Raw genomic sequence first — 15,957 nt, forward strand, 5'->3', positions numbered from 1 at the left:
CAGCCCACAGTAGCAAGGCTTGCCAGAACTCAAACTCCAACTGCTGAAATGGGCAATTACCCTCTGCCTTGGGCCAGTCCAAATGCCCCCTCCATGGGCAAGCATCAGCTGAGTACAGCTCTGTTTGCTTTCTGTTGTGCTGGGGCAGCACTGAGCCTAATGCAAAACCTCATAATCGCTGTGCTCCCCTTCTCTGAAGCACAGAGATTCTCTGCACCAGGTCGCTGCTGCTGGGGAACGGGGGACGAGAGGGGTGGTATCAGCAATTCAAGACTATCAGTGATGTGAAATCAAAGCCAGGCACTGAGAGTGATGCCCTGATTTTTATTTCTATGAAGTTTACTCCCTTTGTGTAGATAGCTGTCAAGCTAGGGGTTTCTGAGAAGGGATAACAGGCAGATTCTTCTATTCAGCTATCACACTCTGCCCCTTCCCTGGAGTCACTTTTTAAAATGTTTGTCAGTTGCATGTTACATGGTTTGAATAAGATTTGTAGGTACTATCGCCTTGGCATGTCTGCTTTCCTCACAGGAATGGAACTTAAAACTTTCCTAAAGCCCCCTCTAGTGACAAACAGCAAATTAATCCATTATTTCATAACATGCTAATACCCACAAGCTCTAAAGTTCTATTTTCTCATTTAGTTATTAGACGAATCAATTGCTACATTATTTGGATCAGCGAATGATTAAAAAATAGTTAATAGCTTAAATTCTCAAGCATTCTTAAGTCACCAAAACCTAATCAATTTTGAGACTGAGGTCAACACAGTGCACATTTAACTCTATAATTTTGCACTGTCCTAGTACATATAATTTTTTTAATTCCCTAAATTTCCTTCATTTTTGTCCATTAGGAACTTTAATGATTAAAATATGTTCACAATAACCCAATAAATAAAAAAGTTGTTTTTACCTTTAGCTTCTTGTATTTACTGAAATACTGCATCTTACTATATTTACTGAAACATTTTCTAAACACACAAATATAAATTCCAGGAATCCTCTGAAATATGAAACGAGGGGTCATCCATAAAGACACAGATTAAATGCATAACAATAACATACTGTTTAAAAACATAATATATAGGCTGGGCGCCATGGCTCATGCCTGTAATCCCAGCACTTTGGGAGGCCAAGGTGGGTGGATCATGAGGTCAACAGATTGAGACCATCCTGGCCAACATGGCAAAATTCCATCTCTACTACAAATACAAAAATTAGCTGAGTGTGGTGGCATATGCCTGTAGTCCCAGCTACTCAGGAGGCTGAGGCAGGAGAATGGCTTGAACCTGGGAGACGGAGGTTGCAGCGAGCTGAGATTGCACCACTGCTCTCCAGCCTGGCAACAGAGCGAGCCTCTATCTCAAAAATAAATAAATAAATAATATATAATAAAACAGAACAAACAATAAACTATGTATTATTTGTATGACTATAGGCTATGGTATTAAAATATACAGTTTATTTCATTTGTATAAAATTAAAATATATATTTCAATTATATAAAAGCCCATTTCCAAAGGGCTTAGAGTTCATCCAATAAGACAGGTCTAATTGAACCACTAAAAGAATAGAAGTCATATTCCTAATAAAGGAAATTAAACAGATAAATTTTTAAAAGGCTATGAATATTTATTTGCAACCGAGCACAAATCTTAGTTTTGAGGTTCATGTAAGCAAAGAGCAAAAAAGAAACCCAATAATTGGTTAGTTCATGCCAATTCATTAAGGGTGTTGGATACAATGAGTTCATAACAGAGCAGTAAAGGCTGCCTACGTCAAGGATAAGAATCCTTTACCCTCCCCTGCTCAGGTATGTGCTCGTCATTGCTCCATCCGTGAGACGCACCCTGCCTTGCTGAAAAAATTTATATTCAAGTGCTATTTCTTTTGCAGCACCGAAAATTTACATATAAGAAGGGAAACAAAGTTTTTCCATCTAAAATACGCATATGGGCCAGGCACAGTGCCTCATGCCTGTACCCAGAACTTTGGGAGGCTGAGCTGGGTGCAGCACTTCATTTCAGGCCTAGAGTTTCAGACCAGCCTGGCCAACATGGCAAAACCCTATTTCTATTAAAAACACAAAAATTAGCCAGGTGTGATGGCTCATGCCTATAATCCTAGCACTTTGGCAGGCCAAGGTGGGTGGACTGCTTGAGCTCACAAGTTTGAGACCAGCCTAGGCAACACAGTGAAATCCCATCTCTACTCAAAAACAAAAGAAATTAGACGGGCGTGGTGGCATGTGCCTGTAGTCTCAGCTACTCAGGAGGCTGATGCAGGAGAATTGCTTGAACCTGGGAGGTGGAGGTTGCAGTGAGCCAAGATCGAGCCCAGTCTGGGCGACAGAGCAAGACTCCATCTCCATAAAAATAAAAATTAAAAATTAAAAAACACATATACAAATTTCTAAATGTCAATAACAAGATTATAGCATTGGAATAATTTCAGAACATGAAATTCATGTGTAAACATATATATTCAACAAAAGGTCTTCAGAATGCCTACTCTCCAAGGCCATTGTAGCTGGTCATGATCTCCCCAATAGAAGGGTGTTTCTTGGGAGCTTACTCTATAATAAACACATGCCAGCTATATCCATCACCCATGATCAGAAATTATCTCCTGGAAAGAGCAACCAGAAAGAATCTTCTCTCTTGTTTACATACATGGAGCCAAAGCAAAGGACAAATAAAATTGCACTTAGGACAATATGTTCATTGCTAAAATTGGAGAGAAATAGACCCTATTATGCACACATTCTTGAAATAATTGGAAGAAAGTGTTGAAAGAAATAATGAAATGGATGGCTTCAGACAAAGTTGGGTACCAGGCAATGTGGTCTTCACAAATTTCTCCCATTCTATTGCCCTCTCCAGATCACAGAGCCCCCTTTCTACTTGAAAACAAAATCTACTTGTCATCCTAAAATCTACTTTTCTAAGAGGAGCTAGTATCACCTTCTCTGAATCAAGTCACTGTGTTGCTTAACCCAGATGTGTTTGCCTTGGGTTCTTTAGTTATAATTCGACTTAACAGATGCCTACTGGAGGCTATTGTATGCAAAGTATTTGCTAGCTGCAAGTAGTGAAATAAAGACCTTCATCATCTTAGCAATGGATTTCAAGCAATAATGAGTACCTAGGAAGGAGTTTTTGTTCACTGCATGATACGGTTTGGCTCTGCGTCCCCAGCCAAATTTCGTGTTGAATTGTAATCCCCAATGTTGGGGGAGGTACCTAGTGGGAGGTAATTGGATCATGGGGATGAATTTCCCCCTTGCTGCTCTCATGATAGTAAGTTCTCATGAGATCTGTTTGTTTAAATGTGTGAAGCCCTTCCCTCTTCACTCTCTCTCCCTCCTACTCTGCCATGTGAAGAAACGACTTGCTTCCCCTTTGCCCTTCTGCCATGATTGTGTTTCCTAAGGCCTCCCCAGCAATGCTTACTGTACAGCCTATGGAACTGTGAGTCAATTAAACCTCTTTTTTTCATAAATTACCCAGTCTCAGGTAGTTCTTTACAGCAAAGTGAGAATGAATTCTTGCACTGCATAACATCTGACTCCCTGTCCTGTATTCTTCCAAGTGACTTTTGCTGTTGGGGCCACAGAGCCATCACACACACTTCAACATGCCTCAAATTTTGTCTGCCTACCCTGGCTTTTAGGAAACCAGGTTTCTGATTTATTTCTCTTTCCTTGTTATAGAGTTTATGACTTATTCTATCAAGCCTGAATTCCCTGATACCCAACTCTGCTGAGATAGGAATCTTAGAAGAGAGAAGGCTAACATTTATTGAATACATTCTTTTATTTGCCAGGCACTGTTAATTCTTTTAACTATGAAATTGGTAGCATCATTTTTTCATCCTAAGCAACAGAGAGGTAGACTGTTGATGAAAAAAGACAAACATTGTGAAATATTTTTAGAGATTTATTCTGAGCCAAATATGAGTGACAATGGCCTGTGACAGTCCTAAGGAGGTCCTGAAAACATGTGTCCAGGGTGGTTGGGGTGCAGCTTAGTTTTATACATTTTAGGGAGGCATGACACATCAATCAAATATGTTTAAGAAATACATTGGTTTGGTTCAGAAAAGTGGGATAACTCAATGTGTGTGTGGGGGGGCGGTGGGGGGGCTTCCAGGCCAGAGGTAAATTTAAACATTTTCTGGTTGACAATTGGTTGAGTTTACCTGAAGACCTGGGATCAGTAGAAAGGAAATGTTGAGGTTAAGATAAAGGATTGTGGAGACCAAGTTCTACTGTGAAGAGGAAGCTCTCAGATAGCAGACTTCAAAGAGAGAGCAGGTTAAACATTTCTTGTCATACCTGAAAGGGTGCCTGGCTCTTTGTTGATTATCTCCTGGATCTGGAAAGGAAGGAAGGAAAACAATGGGGAAAAAGGATTCTCTGTAGAATGTGGATTTTTCCCACAAGAGACTTTGCAGGGCAATTTCAAGGTATAGCAAGGAAATATATTTTGGGGTTAAATATTTTGATTTTTTTCCCTTGTCTTATAATGTTATGCCAGAATCAGACTGGAAAGTAAGTCATGATATACAGGGTCAAATAAAACCCATCCGATGATAATTTATGGTTTGTAGGGTATGACTCCCTAGACCCCTTAGATAGGAAGTTGAGCAAGATAAAAAAAAATCAGAGCTTAGTCCTCAACTCTCCAGAAGAAAATGACATTTACTCAGGAATGGGCATTGCAATGGGAATATGTGTGCCATGGCAAACTGTTTGCATATTCAAGAAATTAAAAGAAAACAATATTTTTTAAAACAATTTTTAAAAGCAGAGGATTACATAATTGTTTTGAGGTAATTAGCCTTGGCTACAAGCATCAGTAACAAGGGTGACATCAGTTCAAGGTTCGACAGATAATTGCTGGGCGGATGTCCTCATAGAAGTATCTTTTTGGGTAAGGTGGAGAAGCCTTCTCAAAGGTAAACCATCTTACCCAAAAAGATACTTCTATGAGGTTGTGGTTTTTGCAGTATTTTGTGATAGTTTTTATTATCAGACATTCATGTATGAGAACCCTCCTTCAAGGCTTCCCCAGCTCCACTTGTCAGATTTTCTTAATACATGTGACTCTGTTTTGATTCTGACAACTTTCACAATTTACATTAGAAAAGAGGAAACTGAGGCCCAGAATGTTTTAGAAACTAATTCAAGATTAAGCTGGTAAGTAGCAGAAAATTCACAATTAAGTTCTACATATCTGGCTCCAAAGCAGGACTCTTCATTTCAGCAGTGGTTCTCAACAGAGTTGCGATTTTGCTCCCTGGGGAATATTTCACATGGTCTGGAGACATTTATAATTGTCAGAACTGGAGGTGGAGTGGATGGGGTCTGCTTCTGAGAAGCTACTGGCTTCTACTGAGCAGAGGCTAGGGATGCTACAAAACAGTTCACAGGGACAGCACCCCCACAACAAAGAATTATACAACCCGCCCAAAATGTCAATGGAGCTGCTGAGAAGTCTTAACATGACAGAATGCTTCCTACCCTGTTCTGATGTTATTTCCAAGGTTTCAAAGATAACTGCTTCAAAATTAAACAAATTATGGAAAGCCATAAATAAATCAACCCCTTATTCATGTTGCAGCTCTCTTCCATTATAAGAAAAATGGATTGAAACTTAAGATAAAAGGGAGGCAGGGACAGGAAGAGGGGAAGCTTGGTGAGCAGAAAGGAAATTCAAATTTATTATTAAGGTTAAGAATTAAGATGTAAATATGTAGATGTTTTTCACCCCTAGGATTTTCACTAATCCAAAAGTTCACGGTCTGTTTTGAAATTTAATTATTTGGAACTGGTTAAATGTTACCCTGACCTCAACTAACATTTGTGTTTGACTTTTCTCCAGGACCCAGGGGACGTGGATGCCAGATGAGTCCACCTCCTCTCCCTGCTCTTCCCACAGGGACAGAGCCTACCAGGTGCTGGTGACTTGGATCCTGATAGGAGGTCGCTCTGCGGAAGACTGGCAGAATCCCAGAGCAACAGACTGGGGATTGATGTACCTTCTCCGCCAGATCCCTCCGTCAGCAACTCCCTCCCACTACCGGGTACCCCGGGGGCGGGGCTGCAAAACTCACGTCCTCTGCGCCGTGACGTCACAATCGCGACGCCCTGTACCCGGCTCTTAGCAACCAGCCTGGCGACGGTTTCTCGGCTGCTGCAGCCCCCGCCGGCTCCTCCTTTCCAGTCCTCCACTGCCAGAGCTGGGCGGGCCGGGGGAAGGACCAGAGGGAATCCAACGTGTCTCCACGGCGGCTGCAAGAAAACTAAGCATGGATGGCAGCCGGAGAGGTAAAGGGCAGCTGTCACGGGCGACCGCTGCCTCGCCCCTCGCTCCAGCCGGCGCTCCCAGCCTCGGGTCCGGGCAGCCGAGGCAAGGCCGCCCCTTCGGCGCTCCCTGTCCCTGGCTGAGTCGCCAGGTTACCCTGAGCTTCCCGGGCCCGCGCAAAAGAAGAGGGAGGGCTTGCTTGCGAGGCTCTCAGGTCCGCTTCTTTGCCCTGAATTAGTCGCCCTGACACCAGGCGACCCTGTCTGCTGAAATCGGGGTCGTGCAGCCTTTAAATCCTCGGTAGCTCCCAGGCAGAGGAACCAGGTTTGGCCTTTGGAGTCAGACCTCCCCGGGCCCCAAATCAGTTTTCTCATCTCTTGAACGTGAGGATCAAATACCCAGGCCATGGAGCTCTTGAGGATTAAATGCAGATAATAAAGAGAAGATCCGGGCACATTTTAAGTGCTTAGTAAATAGGAAACCTCCCATTCAGTAACTAATTACGTTCCCCAAAGCTATTGACTAACCCTGGGCTTCTGTAACTTTATGTGAATAGGAGTCCCCTCAGAATCATGTTAAAATGCAGATTATTATTCAATAGGTCCCTTGGTGGTGGCTGAGATTTTGCATTTATAATAAATTTCCAAGCAATGCAGTGTTGCTGGTCAGCAGAATGCAGTTTAGCAGCAATCCGTAATCACCATATACACCTGTTCTCCACTGATTTCTGGAGTCAGGTGGACATCATGGGGTGGGATTGGGGGCGGGGAAATATAACCTTAAACGTCTACAAATCGGCCCAAACAAAATAATTGGCATTTTCACACCTTCTGAACCAGTAACATTCTTTCCTCATCAAATAAGGCAATCTTTAGGCCCCCCACACCTCCCAATTCAGTGTCCTTGTCTATTTAAAAAACTGCCTGAAAACCAAGCTGCTAGATGATTTCTTGAAGTCTTCCTTTGAATGAGTCTGCCTTTATTATGTAGTCGTTGATCAAAATAAATGCTACTCTGAATGTAGAAGAATACTATTCATTGATCGGCAAACTGTATATTCTGACACTTTACCAACCCAGGTTTCAGAAAAAGCAAATCAAAACGCTTTATGATCTTAAGGAATTTTACACATAAACTAACATTAAACCCTTGCTATGTGCAAGGACCTATTTCCCAATTCTCTCAATATACAAAAATAGCTTGTTAGATAGGCATTAGCCTTATGTCATAGTGAAGAAACTAAAGCAAAAGATCACAAATAACTTGCCAAGGTCACAGTGAGAGGCAGAACAGGCTTTGAATCTAGGCGAAGAATATAAAATCTGAAGCCAGTGCTTTTATTTACTAGCCCGTGGTAGGGGTGTGACAGGGGGAGAGGATATATGTAAAATTTAGAGTATAATAGATTTAGTAAGTTGTCAGTATTTGTTTATTGAATTATTTTAAAAATTGGGTTCCTGCCAAATGGAAAAACATTGATATTTTTACAACTTGCACAATTTAATTAGCTTCATTTTTAGGATATAACATGATAATATGAAATATTGTTACTGATTTTGAGTTTTTAAAATAAATCCAATCAGCAAATAACTGTGACAGTCAGCTTTCATATACTGTAAATTAATATTAATAGGAATCCATAAATAATTTTAGCCAAAGCTAAAATACTTAATTTTAATTGAAAATAGGTTTCTTAGATTTCATTAGGTGACTTTTAGTTATTTCATACCATAAAGTATTAAAACATCTAAAGAAAATTATCTTTTGTCATGTTCTTACTGTAATCACATTTTAGACATTCTTTTGTAAGGCAAACCTTCTGAATTGGTGGTATAATAGAGCACCAGACTGAAAAATGGCTAGTCTTGTTTGCAATCTTTGTTTACTATTAACTAACTTAGTAATCTGCAGCAAGTCACTCTATGTCCCTGGGCCTCAGTTATTTATAAAATGGTGGCTTGGACTAGGTAATATACAAGACGTTGTTTCCAACTTCCCATGGGGAAAGTGAAGAAAAGATTGAGAATAACCAACTGCCATTCACTCTAATATCAATGACCTTTGGGGAGGAGAGGAGGCAACCTATTAGTATAAATAACTGAAAGTAACTTGAAAAAAAATTTTGCCCAGCACTCTGGGAGGCCGAGGCAGATGGATCACTTGAGGTCAGGAGTTTGAGACCAGCCTGGGGAACGTGGTTAAACCCTGCCTCTGCCAAAAAAAAAAAAAAAAACAAAAATTAGCCGGGCATGGTGGCATGCACCTGTAGTCCCAGCTACTTGGGAGGCAAAGGCAGGAGAATCACTTGAACCTGGAAGGTTGCAGTGAGCTGAGATCATGCCACTGGACTCTAGCCTGGGCAACAGAGCAAGAATCCATCTCAAAAAATATATATATATATATATATTTTCATCTATTGGTCCCACAGAGACTCTTAAAAATGGTAGATTCCCAAACCTTTGGTTTTCCGGAGAAACCCTGGCACAAAAAACACCTTCATCTCTCCTCACCGAACTTTCTTCTCGCTATTTTAATCAAATTGTGTAGGAAACTGGGCTGCTCTCATGTACCAACGAATTTCACTACTAAGACCGTCAATCTCACTGACAGGATTTTAGTCCTAATAGTTAGAGAGTGATATTCTTTTCCTTGGCATTTGGTTTGAAGCTACTTCTCCATGCCGCTTTGGATCATTCAGGGTCCAATCAGGAGATAGAAATGATACAGTGATTTAGACAAGGAAAATTTAAAGAATTGTTATACTTTCATAAAAGAGTGACTATAAGATGTAAGAGGCTGGGTGTGTCAGCTCATGCCTGTAATCTAGGCATTTTGGGAGGCTGAGGTAGGAGCATCACTTGAGGCCAGGAGTTTATAACCAGCATGAGTAACATAGTAAGACCCTGTCTCTAGTATTTTAAAAAATTAATTAGTGAATTAATTAAAATAAAAAGATATAAGAAAACTATATTTGGTACCTAGAATTAAGGGAAAGCATTCAAGGAAGGACATTTTGAAAGAGACTTTCTCCCAAAGACTGGGGTTCAGACCTCATTAGAGAAGTTGTGATTGTGCATATGCCCAAAGTTTCATCATTGATTAGTGACACCAGAAGCTTCACATTTCATTGGAAATAGACTTGGATAAATTGCTTAGCCAAGTCACTAAACACCAAGTGAACAACAATGAAAACAAGCTCAGGAGAGGATTCTGTATCTAGAGTTGCTATAGTGTATTACCTAAAATAACTTTTCAACAAAAAGAAATTGCAAGTCGTGCAAAGACAAAAAAAAAAAAAACAGGAAAATGTTACCTACACACAGGACACAAAGCAGGATCGAGAAACTGTGAGAGGATAGATGAATTAAATTGTCTATTTCTCCCTTCAGTTTTGTCAGGGTTTTTGTTTTATTTTGGTGTTTTGTTTTGAGACAAGGCCTCATTTAGTTACCCAGGCTGGAGTACAGTGCAATCTCCTGGGCCCAATCATCCTCCCACCTCAGCCTCCTGTGTAGCTCGGACTACAGGTACGCACCACCATGCGCAGCTAATTTTTGTATTTTTTTGTAGTTAGAGTTTCTCCATGTTGTCCAGACTGGTCTCAAATTCCTGGGCTTTAGTGATCTACCTGCCTCAGTCTCCCAAAGTGCTGGGATTACTAAAGCACATTGAGCCATTGTGCTCAGCCCTAATTCTCTCACTTTTAATATCTCATTTATCTATAGGAATATTAGAAACCAATGAGTATATGCCTTGGTGTAATCTGATATCCAATGGTAAATAGACGAGGGGACATCTCAATTCCATGTTTGTTCTTACCACCATCTTATGCTAAAGAGAAGCTGGGGCCAAATCTTTGATTCCTGGGGCCAAATCTTAACTACCTTGTTCACAGCTGTCACCTACAGATGGGTGGGGAAGCATTTCTATCCAAGGCAGTATCACCAGGTTCCAACCTTTTTTCATTTTCTTTTCATCCTCTCCGCTTCTCTGGGTGTATCTGTTTTTCCTCTTTCTGTGACCTATATTGAAACATACATACAACAGAATAGAATTTGGAGTGAATATACTACACACAGTTGAGGTATCTTTTTAGTCTGTTTTACATGGTTTAGTAGCTTAGAGTATGCTTCAAGTACTGAGAAGTTTATGTGGGTCAAGATAGTGTAACGATTAAGACCCAGAAACCAGACTGCTTGGGTTCAGATCCCAAATCTGTCACATTCTTATGTAATCTTGGGCAAATTACAAGTTTAACCTCTGTGCTTTGATTACCCTCATCTATAAAGTAGGGAGAATTGTAGTATTGTTGTAAGGATTACATGAATTTATACCAGCAAAGCGCTTGGAACACTGCCTGGCACAGTTACTATTCAACAAATTAGCATTTTGACTATAAATGAAGAAATCCAACTCATACTGGTTTAAGCTAAACTGGGATTTTTTATTTTTTATTTATTATTTCTTACTTTTTGGCCAATGTAAAAAGTCTAGGGAAGGTAGAGTTTCAAACATGGTTGGCTTCGGGTACTCAAATGATGTCACCAAGGAATTCCTTTCTATCTTGATTCCCCTTGACTATGTAGGCTTCATTCTTAGACAGGTTCCTTTATATGGTGCCGCCAGCAAGCTTGACAAACCCAGATCCTTCACTGGGTTTAGCAAGCTCAGTGAAATGAAAGTACCTTTCCTAATAGTTCCAGTCAAAGGCCCAGGATTGTGTATCTCATGGCAGGACTTCGATCATATAGCATTGCTGACGCTGTCAACACAGTTGTCCAGATTGAGGTTTTATGCCTAACCCTGAAAGTGGGGTCAGCTCAATTTGAACCACCTGGGCTAACAGTAAGGGAACAGCGGTTACCCAAAGAAAAGCTGAGGTTTATTTCCAGGTGAAGAGGCATTGAATTCCAGATAAGAAAAAAGTCACAGTTCTTTCTATCTGGAGAAATGAGGTTTCCTGAGAGTTTTTCTTATGTTTATCCTTTCTTATGTTTAGGTCTTACCCTCCTTCTTTCTTGGTGGAAGCTATACTCATTTCATGACTATCTTTATTCCCAGCTCAGATGGCATCACCTTGACTTGTATTGTCCTAAATATTTTTTTTCCTTTCTGCTCTCTGACCTGTGACATAGAACTTATTAGATATTCTGACCTCAGTTTTTCTGTTTTAATCTATTCTGATAAGTTCTGTTCTCTTGTCCTAGATTTTAGTTCTCCTATCTTGAAACCTATTTAATTTAGTCATCCATGTATCTTCTAGACTTTGTATGTGTCCTCCCTGTTATAGCTTTTAACAGCCCACCTGATAGCAAACTAGCCATCTTACCCTCTTAAAACATCTCTGTTTGGGGGATATAGCATTTATATTGTTCATATTAAATACATTTAGTACTATAACTCAGACGTCCTGTTATGAAGATTACCACTAAAAGCACAGTTACTTTTGGGGGAGAGAAATCATTTTGTTATTTTAAAAAATTGAATGTTGTTGTTTTTGTAAAAGTTGTGTTTCATTTATCCTAATTTATGATTTTTTGTTGTTGTTGTTAAAAGTCAGAGCAACATCTGTCCTTCCCAGATATGGTCCACCATGCCTATTTAAAGGACACTTGAGCACCAAAAGTAATGGTAAGTGAGGTACTTAAAATGGTAGCTTTGTTAAAAGAGTGTTTCCTTTGTTTGCAAATTATATGACATCATGGAAAAATTATTTCATTTGACAAATATTTGAACTTCATATTATTAATTTTAGTGAAATATAGGAGTTCTTGAGATTAGAGGATTTTGGAATCTATGATTTCAAACTATTATTGTGCCCTGGATGTGGACTTGGCTGTCTCCTGCTTCCAGCTGCTGCAGCAGCTCAGCTCTACTTTTGCCAGGAAACTACCTTGATTTAAGGCATGCTTGCCTTGTTAAAATGGTCAGTAGCAGGTATTAAAGACACAAGCACTGAAAAGGAAAAGCTGTGCAGAGAAAAGAACACTTGAATAATACATTTCATATTATAGGAGCAAAGGCCTATGGGCCTCTTTATCCAGCTGGATTTCTAGGTGCTGTGATATTTTTGTATTTTAAAGCTTTCAAGATAAAATTTTAAGGTAGGTTTTAAAATAAATTTTTGGTAATTATAGCTTAGAAGTATAAGTTTATGTCTGTAGGTAAAATAATTGAAAGCCTTATTTTTCTTATTTACATGAAAAATCTTTGATACTGTTAAGTTCCAAATGTGGTAGAAGGATTTCATTTTCAGTTGCCTCATTTATTTCTTTGTATTACAATGTAATACATATATATGTGCATAATCATAAACTTTAAAAAATAAATTTTAAATAAAAAGTTTAAACTAGATTTAAAATATACATACATAGAAATCAGGATAAAGAACAATATGTAAAGTTTGCTAACTTTTTTTTTAAAGAATATATGTATAGAGCTGGTATAGGTATGGTGGTTGTAAGTATGAGGCTACTTCTGTGGGTCACATGGAAGCTGCATCCTTTATCAGCAGTGTAACCTTGAAGATGTAACCCATCTCTGTGACTCAGTTTTCACTTTTATTAAATGATAATAATAATGACTAGATAAGTTTATACATATAAAGAGTTTAGAACAATGCGTGGTAAATGGCATCCATTCAGTAAATGTTTTTAGTAGTAACATAAGCTCATAATTATTGCATAGGCTTATATTATGCAGAGTTTCCCTGGAAGGATGCATTTAAATAGTAACAGTATATTTCTGAGAAGGGAGACTAAAGGTCAAGGTAGAGAAGTCACTTATATCTCCATATGCCATTTTAGCTGTTGAATTTTTTTAGCCACATTGCATGTATTACTTCTCCAAAACTGTTTTTTATGTTTAAAAAAGTTTTGCCTACGTTTTCATTTTACACTTGTGTGTAAGTGCTTAACTATTTATAAGATTTCTCTTAAACAGTTTGAACGAGGATCAAGGAGTTTAATGTTATGGAATTTCTATGCAATTACACTTGTTATAAGATGGTTTTAGTACTTCAAAAAGAATGTGGTAAACTGATATGTAGATCTTGTTTTCAGGTTTAAGTTAGAAATTTGCTTATCGGAATGGAATTTTTGTATATAGGGTTTTAGGATTTGATATTCATTGAATTTCTGAAGCTCCACGGATTGTTTAACAGTGGTAACTAATTAAGCAAGCAGCTAAACACCCTTAGTTACAAGATTGAGAGCTGTCAGAAAGAAATCATTTCATAAGTATAATAATAGATTGTATTCTAGAATCTCTTCCCCAAACTCTCAGGCTTGTAAAATTGTATTCTCAGGAAGGTTTGAACCCAAATGGTCAATAGCCCATCAGCATTATCAGTGCAAGATTAAAGCTTCACATCACAATGTCATATCAATATCTCTGGTTGAATTTCAGAACATTTTATGAGAATGAGTTAATCAGTAACTTGTTTATCTCATGATTTTTATATTAGTTTTAAATATATAATGATTATGTTTTAATTTTTAGCTTTTTGCACTGACTCCTCTTCTCTCAGACTAAGCACTCTCCACCTGGTCAAGAATCACATGGCTGTTCACTATAATAAAATCCTTTCAGCCAAAGGTAAAAATGTGCAAGTGTGAACTCTCTGTACTCAATTTAAACCTCCAGCTTCACTTCTCATTAAAATACATCTATAGCAAAAATGAATACATTATGTATGTAAGAGGATTTGTATTTGTTTGATTTAATGTGATAGAAACTATTGACTAAGCAAATTCATACCCATTTTTTTAACTATATTTCAAATCTAACGCCTATTTTATTTCATTTTATATTTCATTTTATCTCTATTGCTAATAATATTTTGTTAGATATTGCACCTTTTTTTTCTCTTTCTTTCTTTTTTTTTTTTTTTNTCCTAACCTGTTGCCCAGGCTAGAGTGCAGCAGTGTGATCTCGGCTCACTGCAACTTATGCCTCCCAGGTTCAAGCTGTTCTCCTGCCACTGCCTCCCAAGTAGCTGGATTATAGGCACGTGCCACCATGCCCAGCTAATTTTTTGTATTTTTAGTAGAGATGGGGTTTCACCATGCTAGCAGGCTGGAATTGAACTCCTGACCTCATGATCCACCCATCTCAGCCTCCCAAAGTGCTGGGATTATAGGCGTGAGCCACTTTAAAAGCTAGATATTACTTTTAATATAAAAATTTATAGTCTGCTTTTTTTGTTTAAACAGTCTGCCTTTTTTGTTTAAACATCTATGGAAGTTGCACAAAGAACATGCTGTTTTTCTGTTTAATTTTTCCTTCTTTTGTCAGCTTTATTGAGATAAAACTTGCATTATAAAATGCATTGATTATAATGCCTTTTATAATGTAAGTTTTATCCCAATAAAGCTGACAAAATATTTTATAAATATTTTGAAAAAATATGAAAGTATTTATAATTTATATAAATACTACTACACTTATGTTGTAAAACAGGAATCAGCTAACTACATCTTTCAGGCCAAACCCTCCTACCACCTGTTTGTGTACAGCCCATGAACTAAGACTAGTGTTCATATTTTTAAATGGTAGCAAAAAATCAAAAAAACAATATTTTGTGACATGAAATTCAGATTTAGTTATCCATAGACAAACATAATCATGTTCATGTTGTCTTTGGCAGCCTTTACACTAAAAAGCAGAGTTGACCAGTTGTGACAGACTATATCACTATCACCCTGCAAAGCATGAAGCATTTACTTCTTGGCTCTTTGTAGGCAAAATTTGCCAACCTTTGATATAGAAAAAGTTCATTACCTCAAAGGCTTCCCCCTAGTCCTTTGTAGTCAGTCCCCTCCTGACAAATCCCTGGCAACCACTGATCTGCTCTCTCTCACTATATTTTTACCTTTTCTGTAAGTCCATAGAAATGGAATCATGTATTGTTTTAGATCTGGCTTTTTTCAGTTAGCTTAACAATCTTTAAGACTTATTTATGCTGTTCTATGTACCACCATTTATACTTTTGTATTGTTAAGGAAGGAGTATTTCATTTAATGAATAAACCACAATTTGTTTATGATTCACCAGTCGTTAAACATTTGGATTGTTTTAACTCACTTTTGGCTACTTCAAAAGGAGTAAAGCTGCTGTAAACATTCACATACAATTTTGGAAAGTGTTTACATTTCACTCGGGCAAATTTATGTGTCAGGAGTAGAACTGTGAGGTAATATATTAAGTATAAGTGTAATTTTATAAGAAACTACAGTTTTCCAGAGCGAATGTTTCATTTTACATTTCCATTACTTCTGCACCCTGACCAACCCTTGGTGTTGATAGTCCTTTTTTAACCATTCTAGTGAATGTGAAATAGTACAACTTCATAGTTTTCGTTTGCATTTCCCTGATTTCTAATGATGTTAACTTTTTATTTTCCATCTGTATGTCTTCTTTGGTGAAATGCCTATTAAAATCTTTTACCCATTATTATAAATGGTTGGTTGTCTCTTTAGTATTAAGTTGTAAGAGTTTCTTTATATATAGATTCTATATCAGATATATTTTTTCCCAATCTGTAGCTGGTGTTTTCATTTTCTTTGTAAAATTTTTATTCTGGAAGAATTTTTAGACTTACATAAACATTTAAAAATGATATAGGACAGAAATAAAAAGAAAACAAA

General features: G+C 38.1%; 1 protein-coding gene across 3 annotated transcripts in view; it reads left to right on the forward strand.

The window, feature by feature from the left end:
- The first annotated feature begins 6,031 nt into the window (after positions 1-6,031).
- SPATA7 (spermatogenesis associated 7) overlaps positions 6,032-15,957 on the forward strand; it is a 64,381-nt gene continuing 54,455 nt past the window's right edge. Inside the window, exons 1-3 of one of the 3 annotated variants that reach the window (XM_017524628.1) lie at positions 6,032-6,333; positions 11,867-11,941; positions 13,811-13,906. In XM_017524628.1, coding sequence (XP_017380117.1) covers positions 6,315-6,333; positions 11,867-11,941; positions 13,811-13,906 — 190 coding nt within the window. In that variant the 5' untranslated portion in view covers positions 6,032-6,314. Of the gene's footprint in view, positions 6,334-11,866; positions 11,942-13,810; positions 13,907-15,957 lie in introns of those variants that run through there. The other 2 variants (XM_017524630.2, XM_017524632.2) reach the window with 2 other exon arrangements.

The sequence above is a fragment of the Cebus imitator genome, unplaced genomic scaffold, assembly GCF_001604975.1.
Source record: "Cebus imitator isolate Cc_AM_T3 unplaced genomic scaffold, Cebus_imitator-1.0 Scaffold34, whole genome shotgun sequence".
Lineage (NCBI taxonomy): Eukaryota > Metazoa > Chordata > Mammalia > Primates > Cebidae > Cebus > Cebus imitator.